The sequence below is a fragment of the Hypomesus nipponensis genome, chromosome 26 (genome assembly GCF_054491055.1).
Source record: "Hypomesus nipponensis isolate SF chromosome 26, ASM5449105v1, whole genome shotgun sequence".
NCBI classification, from domain to species: Eukaryota; Metazoa; Chordata; class Actinopteri; order Osmeriformes; family Osmeridae; genus Hypomesus; species Hypomesus nipponensis.
Window position 1 is genome coordinate 7,728,068 of NC_140386.1, and position 17,893 is coordinate 7,745,960.

Below are 17,893 nucleotides of genomic sequence, written 5' to 3' on the forward strand. Positions count from 1 at the left end.
GAACATGTGAATATAGGAATATACTGTGAGGAATGTGTGAAGAAGTCGTCTCTCTTCACTCCAAATCCTCGCCCACAGTGTTGCCCAAGTTCGAGCTGGTGATCGAACCCCCTCGCTACATCCGTGACCTGAACACGTGCGAGCAGACCACCGTGACGGCCAGGTGAGTCGCCCCGCGCCGCGCCCGCCAACGACGCGCCACGCCCCGTGGCCCCCACGCGAGCTGTTGACGTTGACGGCGCTCCTCTCCCGCGTCCCAGGTACACGTTCGGGAAGCCGGTGACGGGCAGGCTGACGGTGAACCTGACGGTGAACGGCGTGGGGTACTACCGCCACGAGGTCGGACTTCCTGTGGCCAAGACCATGGAGGTGAGCGGGCCGCGCCCCCCCTAGGTCCTGGAGGTCCGATCGGACGTTGGAAGAGGAAAATCTCTGGGGTCTCAGGAAGAATCACGGGAGAAACTTTTTCTCCCTTCCCTCCCTGTCGTCCGGCAGATCAAAGGCTCCGCCACGTTCAGCCTGTGCGTGAAGGATATGATGCCGCTGGACGTGGCTGACCACTTCCGGGGGACGGTCCACATGTTGGTGACGGTGACCAGCGTGGACGGAGGGAAGCAGACCATGTTCGACGACTCCACCCCGGTTCACAAACAGCTCATCGACATCAAGTACTCCAAGGACACCCGCAAACAGTTTAAGCCCGGCCTGCCGTACAAGGGAAAGGTGAGGGAGGCGAAGAAACCCGGTCACTCATACAACACAGAAGCCCTTGTAGAGGGGCACAGCTGACCGATCTGTCTGTCTCTCTGTCTGCCTGCCCCCTTGCCGCCACCCCTCCCGGCCCCGCCAGGTGGAGGTGACCTATCCAGACGGCAGCCCGGCCGACGGCGTCCGCGTGCGCGTCAAGGCGGAGCTCACCCCCAAAGACAACGTGTACACCAGCGAGCTGACCTCCAGGGAGGGCCAGGCCTCCTTCGAGATCCCCTCCATCCCCAACGCTGCCCAGTACGTCTGGCTGGAGGTCAGTGGACGCCTCACCGCTGGAGCGGGAGAGGAGGAGAGGGAGGGAAGGAGGAGAGGGAGGGGAGGGAGAGGAGGAGAGGGAGGGGAGGGAGAGGAGGAGAGGGAAGGAGGAGAGGGAGGGGACGGAAGGAGGAGAGGGAGAAGAAGAGAGGCGGAGACAGAGAGGAAGAAAGGGTCAGGGCTCTAGGTAGAAGACACAGGGATCAGCTGCATCAGACGCCACAGAGATGTACAGGATGCTGTATCTGGCTCGACCCTGTGTGTGTGCTGTGCCCCAGACCCTGTGCTAGACCCTGTGTGTGTGCTGTGCCCCAGACCCTGTGCTAGACCCTGTGTGTGTGCTGTGCCCCAGACCCTGTGCTAGACCCTGTGTGTGTGCTGTGCCCCAGACCCTGTGCTAGACCCTGTGTGTGTGCTGTGCCCCAGACCCTGTGCTAGACCCTGTGTGTGTGCTGTGCCCCAGACCCTGTGCTAGACCCTGTGTGTGTGCTGTGCCCCAGACCCTGTGCTAGACCCTGTGTGTGTGCTGTGCCCCAGACCCTGTGCTAGACCCTGTGTGTGTGCTGTGCCCCAGACCAAGGTGACAGCCATCCACGGCAGGCCAGCTGGAGACCAGTACCTTCCCAGCTACCTCTCCATCAGCAGCTGGTACTCACCCAGCAAGTGCCACATGCAGATCCAGAGCCCCAACGCTCCTCTCAAGGTACGCACACACATTCTTGTATGAAATGTGCTATAGAAATAGAGTCTTTCTTACTCAAACACACACACACACACACACACTCCTCCAGTAACAACGTGTTACATAGCGATAACTCTCATGAGGAGGGAGAATAGAGTTGAGTCATCTCAGTGTGTGTGTGTGTGTGTGTGTGTGTGTGTGTGTGTGCGTGTAGATTGGCCAGGAGGCTGAGCTGTCTCTCATGTCCACCTGTCCCTGTAACGTCACGCTGCACTACGAGATCGCGTCTCGGGGCAACATCGTCCAGTCCGGCCGGCAGCAGAGTAACTCCACGGCCCACAGAGGCAGGAGGGCGACGGTCACCTTCGACAAGGACGTCCACACCACTCTGCCCCCCTCTGGTCAGCGCCCCCGTCCATCCTCGCAAAAAGACGAAGAAAAGGTCTTAGGTAGCTGCTTCGAACGTCGTGTCAACCCTGTTTTTTTATTCTCTGGCTCTCCATCTGGTCCCCCTCCCCCCCTCCTTCCCTCCCTCCATCTCTCCCTCTCTCCCTCCCTCCCTCCCCTCAGGCCCCTCCTCCCAGGTGGAGATGGACAGCTGCGTGACCTCCCTGCGGTTCCCCGTCACCCCCGCCATGGCCCCCCTCAGCAGGCTGATGGTCTACTACGTGAGGGAGAACGGCGAGGGCGTGACAGACAGCCTGCAGATCCCCGTGCAGCCCAGCTTCGAGAACCAGGTACACACGCTCCCCCACACCGCTAGAACCGGGCTAGCGGCTTTTAGGACTTTTAGCGATTTTTTGCGACTTTAAGCGTTTTTTTGCGACTTTTCACGCCACTGGCGTGCACGTGACCGTGACCTCTGACCCCGCAGGTGTCCGTCTCCCTGTCCACCAACGAGTCCTTGCCGGGAGACCCCGTGCGTGTGCGCGTGCGAGGGGAGCGAGGCTCGTGCGTGTGCGTCGCCAGCGTGGACAAGAGCCTCTACCTCCTCAAGCCGGCCTTCCAGCTCAGCCCAGATAAGGTCGGTCTGCTCAGCCTACTGTCCGGCCTCTGGGCGTTCTGTCTGGTGTGTTCGTGAGGTGTATTGGAGCGTCGACTCGATCGGTCCGTTTGGACGCGCCGTCACAGAAGATGTGTCTTGTGTGCGTTCTGGCGTGTAGGTGTTTAAAGAGCTGGCCGAATTCGACGTGTCGGACGCCTTCGGGGTCCCCAAAGACGACGGGCACTTCTGGTGGCCCGGGCTGTCGTCGAGGCGACGGCGGCGTTCCTCGGTGTTCCCGTGGCACTGGGACATCACCAAAGACGCCGGCTTCGCCTTCACGGTGAGAGCCGTCGGCCAATCGCACGTCCAGGCTGAGTCACCTGACGTGTCCGCTCTTTCAGCCAACGTGCGCGTGCGTGTGTGTGTGTGTGTGTCCCTCACAGGAAACGGGGCTGGTGGTGATGACAGACTTGGTGAGTCTAAACCACAGACAGAGCGGCGGGTTGTACACAGACGAGGCTGTCCCTGCCTTCCAGCCACACACAGCCACACAGCTGGCGGCCGTGCACACACACACTGTGCCCAGGTACGCACACACACACACACACATGGTGATGACCCTCAGACGGGGGCCTGTGTTGATGCCCGGTTTGTGATGTCGTGTGGCTTTCAGAGCGGAGAAACGCAAGCGAACCTTCTTCCCGGAGACTTGGGTGTGGCACTGCCTCAACGTCAGGTACTGAACACCCCCTCATCACGAGCGTGCGTGTGCGAGTGTGTGTGTGTGTGTGTGTGTGTGCTTCTTAGCGTGTCAGTGGATGTTCCTCATATGTGCATGGGCTGTGTTTCTCTCTCTCTGCGTGGGCTGAGGTAGCCTCAGCTGCTACAGATTGTGGGTACTTAAGTGGGATTTGGACCAGGTCCAGGTCTTCAAGTGTGGAGGGGAAGGGGGGGGGGGTAGGAGGGGTGAGGAACCACATATTTGAGAGATGGAGGGAGGGAGAGTGAGAGTGAGAGTGAGAGAGAAAGAGAGAGAGAGAGAGAGAGAGAGAGAGAGAGAGAGAGAGAGAGAGAGAGAGAGAGAGAGAGAGAGAGAGAGAGAGAGAGAGAGAGAGAGAGAGAGAGAGAGAGAGAGAGAGAGAGAGAGAGAGAGAGAGAGAGAGAGAGAGAGAGAGAGAGAGAGAGAGAGAGAGAGAGAGAGAGAGAGGCTGGGTTGGTATTTCACCACTCCAGCGATGTCCAGTGTTTCCTCCCAGTGGGTGTGAATGTGGCTCGGTTAAACGAGGTTGTTTTGGAACAGTCCCTCTCTTTCCCAACAATTCCTTCCATTCATAACCTGCCAGTAGAAATAAAATAGCCATAGATTTTCATATGCTTAACTGCATTGGGCAGGAGTTCAGTTCTGCACAATTTCCTACTCGGTCCGAATGCTTTGATTTCACTTATTGGGTGTATCAACGTGGTTTTAGGGGTGGTTTTGATCAAAAGGAAGGGTGTCTGCTGTTTCCTTGAATGTTTATGGCCTGTGAAAGTTTGCCAAGACTAACGTGAGCCCAGGGCTGCCAGGAATGATCTCAGGCCCGGGGTGTCAGCTGCAGCTTTGGTCTGCACCTGACTGCCTTCTCTCACCTCCACGTTCCCCCTTCCTCTCCACAGAGTCATGCACGGCTGCAGGTGTTCCCCATGTGAAGCGTTTTTGCGTTTTGATCCATCTTGTTTCCTCACAGACGTATCGCTTCTTGTTTTCGTTGATTTGGGATGTGGTGGAGAAAACGTCGAACGTGATGACGTTTTCTTTTTTCTTCTTCTTTTCCCTCCATCAGTGATGTCACCGGGGAGGCCGAGTTACGATTGGACGTCCCGGATTCCATCACCACCTGGGTGACCGAGGCCATTGGCTTGTCGGAGGAGAAGGGGCTGGGCATGGCCACGAGGGCGGAACTTCGTACGTTCAAGCCCTTCTTTGTGGACTTCACCCTGCCCTACAGCGTGGTCAGGGGGGAGCAGACCAAGGTCCCTCTCACTGTCTACAACTACCTGCCCTCCTGCGCCGAGGTGAGGGGTGTGGGGGAGGGGGGAAGGGTGTGGGGGAGGGGAGGGGGGAGGGGTGTGGAGGAGGGATGTGGAGGAGGGGGGGAGGGATGTGGAGGAGGGGTGTGGGGGAGGGGGGGAGGGATGTTGAGGAGGGGTGTGGGGAGGGGGGGAGGGATGTGGGGGAGGGGGGAAGGGTGTGGGGGAGGGGGGGAAGGGTGTGGGGGAGGGGGGGAGGGATGTGGAGGAGGGGTGTGGGGGAGGGGTGAGGGATGTGGGGGAGGGATACAGGGGGTATGGGGGAGGGACACAGGGGATGTGGGGGAGGGACACAGGGGATGTGGGGGAGGGACACAGGGGGGAGGGGGAGGCCTGGGGGACCAGAGGCGGAGGGTTACGCCATGAGGTCAACCAGAGGGAAGTGAGCCAGGGTGTAACCATGGTTACACCGTGAGGTCAGGCAGAGGGAAGTGATCCAGGGTGTAACCATGGTTACGCCGTGAGGTCAGGCAGAGGGAAGTGAGCCAGGGTGTCCAGGGCCAACCAGCCCCGAGGCTGTCTCACGGCTCACAGAGATGACATCATGGCGTTCGCACAAGCCCGTTAAAACGGCTGTGCGTGAGCCCCTTTAATGTCATGTGAGGCGATGACGCGAGGCCGGCCCCTTGATGTTCGCCCCCGGGAACACGTTATCCCCGCCGTCCGGCGCCAAGTTATTTACAACGGGTGGCGTGCGGCTGTAGAGCGGCGATGATCTGAGCGCATCGCCGCACATTAGGAGAAATGTGGAGCGCGGGCGGAGCGGATTCCTTCAGGGAGCGGGGGATGCATGAGTCAGTCAGCATGGAGAATTCCCCGTGTGATTCAACATTCCCCCGCATGCTTTAAGAGCTGGTGAGGAGGTCCGATATGACGCCATAACCTCCTGCCAGAACACATCCATGTTTACTGGTCTTAGAACCTGCAAGTGGCAGCTCGGATCTAAGACGGATTCGAGAGACCGCAGACAGAGTGCGGCTAGTTAGATCAACACGTTATTGTTTTTGTTGATTTTATGTAAAGCACTTTGAGCTGCAATTCTTGTATGAAAAGTGCTATATAAATAAAGTCTTACTTACTTACTTACTTACTGGTGGCTCTCTAATGTAGACCGTGCATTGTTTTCCTGCTTGTGTGTCTCTGTGTTTGTGTGTGCTCTGCAGGTCCATGTCAAAGTGTCAGTTCCCAAGGGGATCAAGTTTGTGGGGCACCCTGGGAAGCATTACCTGACCAGGAAGAAATGCGTCGCACCTGGGGAAGCCACGCCCACATCCATAGTGCTGTCCTTCACTGAGCTGGGAGCTGCCAACATCACAGGTGAGCAAGCACACACACACACACTCGCACGCACACACTCTTTTTCAGTACCTTCCCCAACCATCAAATCTGGCCCAGCAGCATTCCCCTCAAACTCAGCCCCTCAGAGGTCCTCTGCTGGTGAGCGTAGAGGCACCAGGGCCATGCCAAACCGCAAACAGCCAGCCCCGGGGGTTCGTGGGAGGGGGGGAGGCGGGGGGGGGGGGGGCAGAGTCCTGATACTGACGCTCAATGGCATGTGGATGAGTTTCTGGGTCAGTGGGGCCCCTGTGGCCCCTGGCCCCTGGTCTTTCCCTCTCACTACACACGCACAAAGAGGGGGCGCTGGCCCTCCGCCACAGAGCCGTGCTGGGGCCCGCGAAGGGGCACAGCGCGTCCCCCTGCCCCGTCCTGCCCCGGGGTCAGGTGACGTGGGATGTGTGTCGACAGAGCGCTGGCGCTTTCCCGGCGTGCCGTGGTTTCGCGGCAAAAAACCAAATCGTCCTCGTGACGGCAGTGCTTGAAACCATTTGACTGATTTCATGTGTGGCGGTGTGCTAACAGAGCATGCTAAAGGTTGAGAGCCCCTCCCTCCTCTCCTAGCTCGCGCCATAGCCTACAGCGAACCAACCTGCTGCTCAGAAGGCCTCCAGTCGACCAAATCAGGCAAAGTCCCGGACGACCTCGACGACAGGAGGACCCCAGCGGGCTTGGACTACGTCAGGAGGACGGTCATGGTGGAGGTGAAGGCAGAGCAGGGGTGGATAATGATGGGGATGATGATGGGGTGATGATGATGGGGATGATGAGGGCGAGCCACATTAGGGCTGGGTTAACTTTGTCCCCTCTCTCTCCCGGTAGCCCGAGGGCCTGCCTCGGGAGTACACCTACAGCGTCTTCTTCTGCCCCAACGGTGAGCGCAGCCTCGTCCCTGACGCCTCACACCCCATGTGACTCATTCAGCTTGGCGCTAGTATCCAAAGTAACGCCCGTACAAATAGGGCATGTGGAAAGCCTCATGGTCGGCAGTCTCAGTCTCTAACCACGCTGACCTTTCACCCCTCCAGAGCGCATCCACATATCCACCCCCAACAAGTACGAGTACCAGTACGTGAAGAAGCCCTCCAAGATGACCCTCTTCCAGGTGGCCGTGAAGACCCACAACGACGCCCACTTGGCCCTCTCCCCCAGCCCCCACGACAGCGCCGACATGCTGGAGGTGGTGCTGGGCGGCCGGCAGAACACGCGCTCCTGGATCTCCCTGGGGAAGATGGGCGAGGCGCTGGTCAGCGCGCCCACACCGGGCATCCTCTCCTGGGACGAGTTCCGCAGCTTCTGGGTCAGCTGGAAGGGAGGCGTGGTTCAGGTGAGGGGGGTCAAGGGGTCGGGGTCTGGGGAGCTCTGTCCTGGGTAGCCCACAGGACTAGAGCTCCTGATCAGATATCAGATCAGATGTTAGACTCTTCCATGAATCCACAGCCAAGCCACTGTGATCTCCTCCGCTGGTTCAGACTAAATGGATGTTTGATAGTGGGGATCTTTTCAGAGATACTTAAAAGCATTGCTACCTTCCTCCTAGTACAGTACTTTGATGGTCGCTGGGGGTGCGTGGCAAACTTGTGTTGTGGATCGAGTGTGCGTTCAGGGAGAGACCGTGTGTGTGTGTGTGTGTGTGTGGAGGACTGGCGCCACTTTTAATACCGTGTCTCTGAGGTCACCTTGGCTGGCCGGTGTCAGGGAGAACGCTGGCTGATCCGTGTTGGCGTGTCTCTGCCTGGCATCCGCCAACAAGCCTGAGCCCTGCGTTCGATTGGCCGCGCTCACCAAAGGGAGCCGTTAAAATACCGGACACCGTATGGACCAATAAGATTCGTATCTTTTTTCCTAGCGACTGATTGGATTTGAGTTTGATGAGCCGTGTTCAGCTTTGCATGGTCTGTGGTTTAATATGGTTACAAGGAGACTCCCCCCCCCCCCTCATTAGTTCCCCTGGATACGCCCAGTCCAAAAGCAACACCAACCGCTTTCGAAGTCTTATGAGTTTCCAGTGTTGACTTCTTGACTAGCTGTGTCAATGTCTCCTCCTAAGTAGACTACGAAACAAACCTAATGGAGCAAGTTGTTCCACAAACACAGTTTGAAGTGGGTTTACAGCTCACTTAAGAGCAACCACACAACCACACAACTCATAAATAAGAAAAGTTATTATTTATAAATGTTTGGACTTGGTGTCATTGCATGTATACAATACAAACAGGATCCACAGTCTGACATCCGTCCCTGTGATCCGATAGGTCGGACACGGCCTCCAGGCGTCCAATGAGTCTCTGATCCTGCAGTGGGCCGGCCCCCTCCCGGGGCAGGTGCGTCACGTGGGCTTCTCCACTGGCTGGGGCTCGGTGGGTGAGTTCAAGATCTGGAGGAAGGAGGACTCTGACGAGAACCACAACGAGGCCTTCACCCTGGGGGTCCCTCACAACGTGGTGCCCGGCTCCGAGCGAGCCACCGCCTCCATGATCGGTGAGGAGTACTGCCCGCGGCTCCGCCCCCAGCTCCTCCCGCTAGCTCTGGGGCTTTCTCAACCAAACATGCAATGGTGTTAACGTGTCTGTGTGTGTCCATGTGTGTGTGTGTGTGTGTGTGTGTGTGTGTGTGTCTGTGCTGTGTCAGGGGATGTGATGGGCCCCACCCTCAATAACCTGGACAGGCTGCTGCGTCTGCCATTCGGCTGCGGAGAGCAGAACATGATCCACTTTGCTCCCAACGTCTTTGTGCTCAAGTACCTGCAGAAAACCCGCCAGCTCAGCCCCGAGGTGGAGACCGAGGCCACAGACTACCTGCTCCAAGGTAACAAGAGGTAGTCTTGGTAGTCAAGAGGTACCGTATGCACGGCTGTGTTCAGCCTGATTTTCTCTGTGTCACTGACTGTCTTTCCCCTGCCCTGTGATAGGCTACCAGAGACAGCTGACCTACAAGCGGCAGGACGGCTCCTACAGTGCCTTCGGAGAGAGGGATCCGTCCGGGAGTATGTGGTGAGCCATCAGACGATCACCTTTACGTCAGCAGTCCTCTGACTCCATTACACATCGAGAGGTCGCATGTTCAAACCCCCCCCCCCCTCCCTTCAAGTCACCTGGGATAACGTTGTCTGATAAAGGAAAGAGGAATTGAAAAAGAAAGTTAGACGGAACGTCAGCTGTCGGAGACAGGCTGTTTCCTGAACGGTTAAACATTAATGTGTGGTGCTTATTTCCTGTTTACACGCCCCCTGAGGAAGGCAGACAGACATGTAATATTACCATCTAATAACCATATCCTAATATTTGGTATACTGAACTGGCCTCATAAGAGACTCTAGTGTTCTACTCACAAACCCTCGCCAACCGCCCTCCTCTCACAAACCTCAGGGTGATTCATAAGGATATTATGAAATTTAATAGAGCTCAGGCTGTGCAACATAATGATCACATTAACCATAGAGAACCGTTATACACAAATGACTTAATTGGTTCCCTGAGGTAGGTTAGGCACCACTGATTTGTTTGCAGTTAAAAAGTGTTCATATAATCTGTGGAGTCTCCATAGTTTGTTATGACCCGTGATTTTAGCCGTGCCTCCCTGTTCTCCCGGCCCAAGCGCTGTTTTACATCTGGCCTGCACTAAGCTACAGGAATTACCAACGCGGATAAAATCCTTCACTCCACGCAAAACACTTCTTAGACCTTTGACACAGCGCCAGAATGGAACGGGGTGCATTTTGCGTAATGCATTTAGCCTCGATGCTAACGCTAACAGCGTTACGCTCCGCTATGGAAACCTTTGATGTCGGGAGAGGATAAGATGTTCTGTAACTAGAAGGATGATGGTTTCTGAGCTACATGCATCACCATGGCAAAGCAGCAATTGTTGATTCTTCTGTAAACCGACAACAAACATTTCCTGAATGATTCAGCTGTGTGTTTACATGTGAGATCACCACTTCTGTTGAACTGCGTTCATCATTAGCGCAAGTCATTAACTGGCCGCTGAACAACACTCGTTATGCAGTGTTAATGTATTCCAGCTTGTAAAAATGGATCTAAACGGAAATTGCCTGATCCTAATGAAAAGATTACACATAATGACACGGGCAGTAAAGTCATGCCGAGGTCTTCAACTCTGCTCTATTTTACAATGCTCTCAGGATTCAGTATTCAGGGTCTTTTCTTGTGGGTTAAAGAATGATAAGCATTGATTAGTACTGTTTTTTTTTTTACCCTGCATTCAGTATGCTGTGCGTGTGTGTGTGTGTGCGTGTGTGTGTGGACACCAGGATGTCTGTGCTTGGTTTGTGGGGGGTGTTTTGGGAGCCAGACCTGGCAGCCCCTCGTCCTGCATCGCTCGCATACCTGTCCCGTCTGGATCCAATGAGAGCCACATGCTGCTGTAATCTGCCGACCCTCTCCCCCTCTCCTGCTCTCACCCCCCCCCCTCTCTCCCCCTCTCCTGCTGTCCCCCTTCACCCCCTTCACCACCCCCACCCCCCTCTCCTACTCTCTCCCCCATCCCCCCAGCCCCAGATCCCTGTGGCCTACTTACCACCGTGGCCTGGGGGGGGGGGGGGGGGGGGAGCAAGCTGCAGGGCAGGCTGATTGAGGGCTCCTCTCCCTGGGCTTGTGTGGTGAGCCACTCCCGGTGGACGTGTTGAGACTGGAAAGGCATGTGTCTGTGTGGCTGGGTCTGATGTTGCGGGGGTGGGGTGGGGGGGGGGAGGGAGAGCAGATTGAATGCCAGAGATCGAGATCACTGATATGGGCCGTATTAAACTATCTGTTTACCCTCCTACTCCGAACAGGAAGGCTGAAGGGAAAACATAGGAAAAACTCCTGAAGGAATTCAACGTTTTTCACCCATAGATAAACTCTGCTGTCAGACAGACTATTTCTGAAGTGCCTCCATTCAAATCAAAGTTTAGGAGCCTTGTGTGTGTTTGTGGATGGGACGAATGACCGTTCGTCCTCTTGGGCGTCTCCGTGTCTCTCCTTCCTGTCCATCACAGGACACACACCTAAAAGGACGAGCGACAGCTGTCCCGTGTCTCGTTGAAGGGGGCCGGAGAGGGCCGAGCGAGGAAGACGTCGAGTGGCGTTCCCTCCGTCATCTCCAGCCCCCACCCAAGAGCCAGGCATTTAAAGCCGGTGACACAGCATTACGTTTTAAACACTCTGGCCAGTTCGAGGGTCTAATTTCTGCTCCCTCCCCGGTGAAGAATAAGGCAGAGGGCCCGACAGAGCAAGATTTAGTACCCTGTATTTACACGTTTTTTTCTTCTTCCCTGCTCTCTTTTGACTCGTTCTGTGCAGTTACGACCCTTAAATGTATGTTTGGAGGAAAGGAAAACATTTAATTTATTTCCTTAGACTTTTTTTTTTTCTTTTACGGCGAGCAGCTTGCCTCATCTTCTGGCTGTCTTGGGGAAGTCTCAATCAGGCAAGATGGTGTTGTCATGAAGATGGTGTTGTAATGCATTACGTGTCATAAGGCAGATGGTGGGTGTCGCTGAGGTCAGCTGGTGTCCCCCCCCCCCCCCAAAGTGCAGGCTCGTGGTTTCATGTCGCGCACGTCGAGCGAGCGTTTCGTTAGCCTAGCCGTGCCCTCCACAGCGCCGGGTTCTCCGCCTAGCTGGGCGTGGAACTCAGAGCCTCTCGTGCGTTCTCTTTGAATGGCCTGTGCCGTCCTTCTCCCTCGGCTGAGGAGCCGTCGACACACTGAGAGAGCTGACTGAGCTCTGTTCAAAGTTCAGCGCGAGAGCTAAGTGTTTTTCAGGATTTGTCTGCACACGCTTGAAAAAGCACTTCAATCTTTCTCCCCTGGCCCTGGCCCTGGCCCTCTCTTCCTCTCCCCTCAGGCTGACAGCGTTTGTGTTGAAGTCCTTTGCTCAGTCCCGGGGTTTCATCTACATCGACCCTGAGGAGCTGCGCTCGGCCAAGTCCTGGCTCACCGCCCACCAGAGACCCGAGGGCTCCTTTCCTGCCATGGGGCGCATCCTCAACAAGGACCTGCAGGTGTGTGTGTGTGTGTTGAGGGGGAAGGAGGGGGGTGCACTGTGCGTGTGGAGAGTCAAGCTAACCAGTGTCATTTCCCATCTGCAGGGAGGGATCCATGGGAAGATCTCTCTGACGGCCTACGTGGTTGCGGCTCTCCTGGAGACGGGCATCACCACAGAGGTGAGGCCGCCACTGTACCGCCATCCTGAGGCCCATCCTCCACCTCCATCACGCCCGCCTTGCCGCCTACTCTACCTGCGCCCCCACGAGCAAACGTGGTCCAGAATGTGCACCGTGATGATAGCACGTGCTGTATCTAAACACAGCCTTTACATTCAGTCATTTAGCAGACGCTCTTATCCAGAGCGACTTACATGAAGGTCTTACATTCTCCCCCCCAGGCAAAGTGTCTTGCCCAAAAACACAATGTCATGTGCCCCGGCCAGGAATCAAACTGGCAACTTTCAGATGACTAGCCGGATGCTCTAACCGCTCAACCACCTGACACCCAGGTTCCTATGGTCGCGTATTTTTGATGGATCTGTCTCCAGAGGGTACGTTGGGGGACTTGGTCGGTTGGTGTAGCCTGTGGCAGATTCACTTCCCTACTGTGCGGAGCTTCAGTCGTGACGCACCCCAGACAGCCTCGCTGCGAGTCCTGGTCTGGGTGGTGTGTGTGAACTGGGCGCCGCATTCCTACTCGCTCTGAAGATGGAAGTTCTGGCAGCTGGCCCACTCATATTTGTTATGCTCCAGCGCCGGTAATCTAATATCTAATCCTTCCACTACATCAAAAGATTTATGAGAAGGACAGGCAGGGGCTATGAAGCCTGTGAAAGGAACACCTTAGACACATTCCTGTCTCCCTCCTCCTCCCTTTCTCTCCGTTTCTCTCTGAAGCTCTGCCATCTCTGGTTCTGGCTGTGGCTAAGCGGGTAAAGTGTGTACTACGAGGGGCTGAACCCATTCTCGTATCGTCGTCTCGCATCAACCGGGGCTCGAATCCGCCCCGGGGGTCCTTTGCTGCATGTCTTCCCCCTCCTTCTCTCCCTCCCTGCCCTTCCTGGCAACCTCGGAAGTGTCTCATCCAATGAAGGATGACAATGCCACATATACACCTGCATGGAAAAACTTGTGAGAGGAGAGTGACCTGAGAGGCTGGGTGTGAGGCGAGGAAGAAGATATCATCAGTCGTTTTGATCTAGAAGGTTCTGGTGTTACATGGTAACAGTAGCTATGTCGAGATAGACCACCCCTGGTGGTTTTTGACAGGATGGAAGAGATGTCACGTTGACGGGGTTAAAGGAACCTGAGCTGTCTCTTGAGTCCGCCCCTTTTCCTCCTTCCTCCTCTTCCTCCTCCTCCTTCCTCCACGCCCCTCGGTCGTCCTTCAGGCTCTCCTGAGGCTAAAGGCAGCCTCGCAAAGTGTGTGTGTGGCGGGGGGGGGGGCGCCTTGACATCAAAGCGCCGGCTCCTTCCCCCTCCAGATTCGCTTAATTAAAAGATGACTGCGGCGATTACAGTGAGAGGGCTGCCTCGTTCTCTCTGAGGGCTCGGGAAGAGGGCACATCTGGAAGAGATGAAAGCTCTCCTTGCCCTTTTTTTAATGACCAAATGAATGTTTATCCACGTTTTCGATAAGCACATCTGAGCCGGGCGGGTTTGAATTACGGCAGGTCTTTCCCGAGCCGCCCCCCCCCCCCCGGCTCCACTGAAAGACAGATGGGGGGAGAGAGAGAGCGTTTGAGGTTGACGGGGTCCATCGTTTACGGAGGTTTGCTGTGTGTCTGTCCTCTCCTCCTCCACCGCTCCCAGGAGGAGAAGCTGGCAGTGGCCAAGGCCAAGGGATTCCTGGAGAGCAACACCTACTCTGCCGACGACCCCTACACCACCGCCCTGTCTGCCTACGCCCTGGCCCTGCTGAGGAGCCCCTACGCCCCCTTGGCCCTGCGCCGCCTCAACCACATGGCCATCACTCAGGGTAGCTACCGCACACTCCCCTCACTGCTACCCAGGGTTCTCCTGACTTCCTGTTTCCTGAAAGGAAGGCAAAATAGAGGGCCAGGGCTCTTCTGGATTAGATAGAGTCGAGTACAAGTGGTGGTCCTCAATACTCAAGGTTCTCTCTCTTTCTTCTCCTCTTCGTATTTCTTCTCTCCTCTCCTTTCTTTTCATTTTTCTCCTCCTTTCTCTTCCTCTCCTCTCCTCCTCTATCTTCCTCTCCTCTTCCTCTCCTCTTCCTCTCCTCCTCTCCTCTTCCTCTCCTCTTCCTCTCCTCCTCTCCACATCCTCTCCTCATCTCTCCTCATCTCTCCTCATCTCTCCTCCTCTCTCCTCATCTCTCCTCATCTCTCCTCCTCATCTCTCCTCATCTCTCCTCCTCTCTCCTCCTCTCCTCTCGTCATCTCGAGCAGATGGTTTCACCCACTGGAGTCTGACTGGCAGCACAGTGACGGACGAGGACACCTTTATGGGCTTCAGCGACGGCCTCTCTCAGTCAGGTATGAACCGCCCGCTCCCACCCGGCGCGGCCCCCACCACAGAAGAACATCATGGTGATGATGATGATGATTGTGATGATGGAGAAGGATGATAGTGGTGAGACTGATGACGAGGTGTGTCCTGTGGTCTCAGTGGTGTCTGCGGAGGTGGAGATGACGGCCTACGGGCTGCTGACCTACACCCTGCTGGGGGACGTAGCGTCAGCCCTGCCTGTGGTCAAGTGGCTCTCCCAGCAGAGGAACGCCCTCGGGGGCTTCTCCTCCACCCAGGTACCCCTCACATCCACCCAGAAACCCCCCACATCCACCCAGATACCCCCCACATCCACCCAGATAACCCCCACATCCACCCAGAAACCCCCACACCCACCCAGAAGCCCCTCACATCCACCCAGAAACCCCCCACATCCACCCAGATACCCCCCACATCCACCCAGATAACCCCCACACCCACCCAGAAACCCCCCACACCCACCCAGAAACCCCCCACATCCACCCAGATACCCCCCACATCCACCCAGATAACCCCCACATCCACCCAGAAACCCCCACACCCACCCAGAAGCCCCTCACATCCACCCAGAACCCCCCCACACCCACCCAGAAACCCCCCACACCCACCCAGAAACCCCTCACATCCACCCAGAAACCCCCCACATCCACCCAGAAACCCCCCACATCCACCCAGAAACCCCCCACATCCACCCAGAAACCCCCACATCCACCCAGAAACCCCCCACATCCACCCAGAAACCCCTCACATCCACCCATAAACCCCCCACATCCACCCAGAAACCCCTCACATCCACCCACAACCCCCCCCGCCCACTCATGTCCCCCTCACGATCGTGTGCTGGTGCTCCCAGGACACGTGCGTGGCGCTGCAGGCGCTATCGGAGTACGCCATCCTGTCCTACGTGGGCGGAGTCAACCTGACCATCTCCCTGGCCTCCACCAACCTGGACTTCCAAGAGGCCTTCGAGCTGCAGAGAGATAACAAGAAGATCCTGCAGAGGGCCAAGGTAGGAACCAAGGCTGTCCAATGTCTTCGAGTAGTGTTATCTAACATGTTCCCTATGTCTTCTAATAGTGTTCGCTAATGTGTTTTGTCATATTTTTTATGGTTTGTTTTCTGTCTTAGCTTATTGTACAGCACTCTGGGTAATATATGTATATATATATTTAAAAAATATCAATAAATGTCACATGACTTGATCTTCGACCCAGGGCTGTATTTCACAGGCCTGGCAGCTGTAAATCACAGCCACTGTGTGTTTCAGTGTAGTGGTCTGGTTCAGCTGGTTGACGGGTGCGTGTGGTTGGCTGCTCCCCTCAGTCAGGGCAGGGGGACACTAGGTGACTGGACTGCTGTTTCCTCCGCCAAGCATGGAACCCCTTGACCGTGATTAGCCGTGTCGGTTTAATTAGGGTGATTCATCCCCTTTGGTTTGGGTCCAAGGAATGCGTAGTGTTGGGGAATGCTACAGTGGTTGATTCACTAAATATTCCCCCTCTTCTCTCCTTCATGCTCCCCCTCTTTCTCTCTTCTCCTCTCTCTCGTCGTCCTCTTTTCCCCTCACTTTTTCTTTGTCCATCTTCCTGTCTCTCCCCTCTCTCTCTCTCTCTCTCGCTCTCTCTTCTTATCTCCCTCTCGCTCTCTCTCTCTCTCTCTCTCTCTCTCTCTCTTCTTATCTCCCTCTCTCTCATCCCCCTGTCTCTCTTCCCTTCCCGCAGATCCCCAGTATCCCCACTGGGCTGTTTGTCAGTGCTAAAGGAGAGGGCTGCTGTCTCATGCAGGTAATGTATAACCCCAGCCCTGGACCTCTCGACCCCCCCCTAGGCCCTACGTCCTCCTCACGCAGAGACAGCCCGCTGGAGAAGAGCCAGGCTGTTCCCATGCCTGCAGTCACTAATGCCCAGATTCCTGACTGTAAATTGGAATGATCTGGTAAAGCTTAGGCGATTGTTCAGCAGGGACTGTTCGTTCCTCAATTATCCAGCCCCCCTCCAGCCACCCCCCCCCCCCCCGGATAGGATGCTGTTTGTACCTTGTACCTAAAAACAAAAGGCTCTTTCACAACGGGCCGTGTAAACAAGTTTGGCGGGGCCCAGGATGGGGGGGGGGGGGGAAGGGGCTACATGGAGGGAAGTGGGGATTATCTCTTCTGTTGTAGCACACAACATACTCTGCTTTCCACCTCTCCGATGCCGTGTTTTCCAGAAGCTTCTAATGAGAATAGTTTTTCTCTCTTCTCAGATCGACGTGTCCTATAACGTGCCCGACCCCACGGCCAAACCGGCCTTCCAGCTCAAGGTGGACCTGAAGGAGCCCGCGCAGGGCCGCCACCCGCCACACTCCTCCCGCCACACCACGCCTCGCTCACGCTCCCGGGCCGACAACCGCTCCGAGCTCAACCGCAAGCGGAGGGCTACCGCCGACGACGAGGACCCAGCGGCCCACCAAGACAACCTGGACTACCGCATCACGATAGAGGCCTGCGCCAGGTGGACTCACCCTTCTACATCAGGCCAGCCTTTTAGCGTTTAGTTTAACCTGTAGCTTAGCACTTAGTTGATAGCCTAGCTTGTAACTTAGCCTTTAGCTTAGCATCACCTGTGGCTTTAAACAGGGCTCAAAATGTTTCTAAACTTGAAAATATATTTTCAAACCGTTCGAAAATATTTTCAAAACTTTTTTTTAGCTTAGCCTGTAGCTTAGCTAATTAGCTTTTGTTAAGCACTTAGCTTAGCATGTATTTCTTGAATGATTCTATCCAATCATGCTTGTCTCTGTGAACTAATCACCCCTGCTCTGAAGGTGGCTTCACTCAGGCTCCTCCAACATGGCCGTCCTGGAAGTCCCACTACTCTCTGGTTTCCGTGCCGATGTGGAGAGTTTGGAGAGGGTAGGACATTTAACACACACACACAGAGTTTCTGCTTTCCCCATTCTGTGGCTGGTCCCCTCTCTGAATATACACACTCGCTTTCCTGACGTCCTATCACTTACACCCCACATTCGGTAATCTACCTCTTCCCCTAAACAACACTGGCGTCTAGAGCTGCTTTTTAGTGAGCTGTTTATAGCAATGTGTTGGTTATAGTTGGAGAATGTGGACTGTTTACCTGAGGGTCTACCATTGTGCTAGACCTTCTGGCAGAGATGGCCAAAACATTTCCTCCCCTGTACTTTCCCCCTGCACACAAGGTCAGGCTGGATCCAAGCAGAACGAAAGAGAGACAGAGAGAGTGTGTGTGTGTGTGTGTAGCCATTACTAAGAGGGCCTTTTTATGGCAGTGTTTAAGGAGC

General features: G+C 55.6%; 1 protein-coding gene across 1 annotated transcript in view; it reads left to right on the forward strand.

Moving 5' to 3' along the window:
- cpamd8 (C3 and PZP like alpha-2-macroglobulin domain containing 8) overlaps window positions 1–17,893 on the forward strand; it is a 29,102-nt gene that overhangs the window by 4,945 nt on the left and 6,264 nt on the right. The window contains exons 9-36 of the mRNA XM_084693039.1: window positions 79–163; window positions 261–369; window positions 496–723; window positions 851–1,021; window positions 1,598–1,726; window positions 1,920–2,106; window positions 2,276–2,442; window positions 2,580–2,729; window positions 2,869–3,030; window positions 3,134–3,276; window positions 3,364–3,426; window positions 4,514–4,745; window positions 5,924–6,077; window positions 6,660–6,799; window positions 6,918–6,969; window positions 7,124–7,422; window positions 8,351–8,576; window positions 8,727–8,903; window positions 9,007–9,088; window positions 11,944–12,100; window positions 12,188–12,262; window positions 13,898–14,063; window positions 14,497–14,583; window positions 14,717–14,853; window positions 15,450–15,605; window positions 16,318–16,380; window positions 16,841–17,088; window positions 17,402–17,489. Of these exons, the coding sequence (XP_084549165.1) occupies window positions 79–163; window positions 261–369; window positions 496–723; window positions 851–1,021; window positions 1,598–1,726; window positions 1,920–2,106; window positions 2,276–2,442; window positions 2,580–2,729; window positions 2,869–3,030; window positions 3,134–3,276; window positions 3,364–3,426; window positions 4,514–4,745; window positions 5,924–6,077; window positions 6,660–6,799; window positions 6,918–6,969; window positions 7,124–7,422; window positions 8,351–8,576; window positions 8,727–8,903; window positions 9,007–9,088; window positions 11,944–12,100; window positions 12,188–12,262; window positions 13,898–14,063; window positions 14,497–14,583; window positions 14,717–14,853; window positions 15,450–15,605; window positions 16,318–16,380; window positions 16,841–17,088; window positions 17,402–17,489 (4,133 nt within the window). The remainder of the gene's footprint in view (window positions 1–78; window positions 164–260; window positions 370–495; window positions 724–850; window positions 1,022–1,597; window positions 1,727–1,919; window positions 2,107–2,275; window positions 2,443–2,579; window positions 2,730–2,868; window positions 3,031–3,133; window positions 3,277–3,363; window positions 3,427–4,513; window positions 4,746–5,923; window positions 6,078–6,659; window positions 6,800–6,917; window positions 6,970–7,123; window positions 7,423–8,350; window positions 8,577–8,726; window positions 8,904–9,006; window positions 9,089–11,943; window positions 12,101–12,187; window positions 12,263–13,897; window positions 14,064–14,496; window positions 14,584–14,716; window positions 14,854–15,449; window positions 15,606–16,317; window positions 16,381–16,840; window positions 17,089–17,401; window positions 17,490–17,893) is intronic.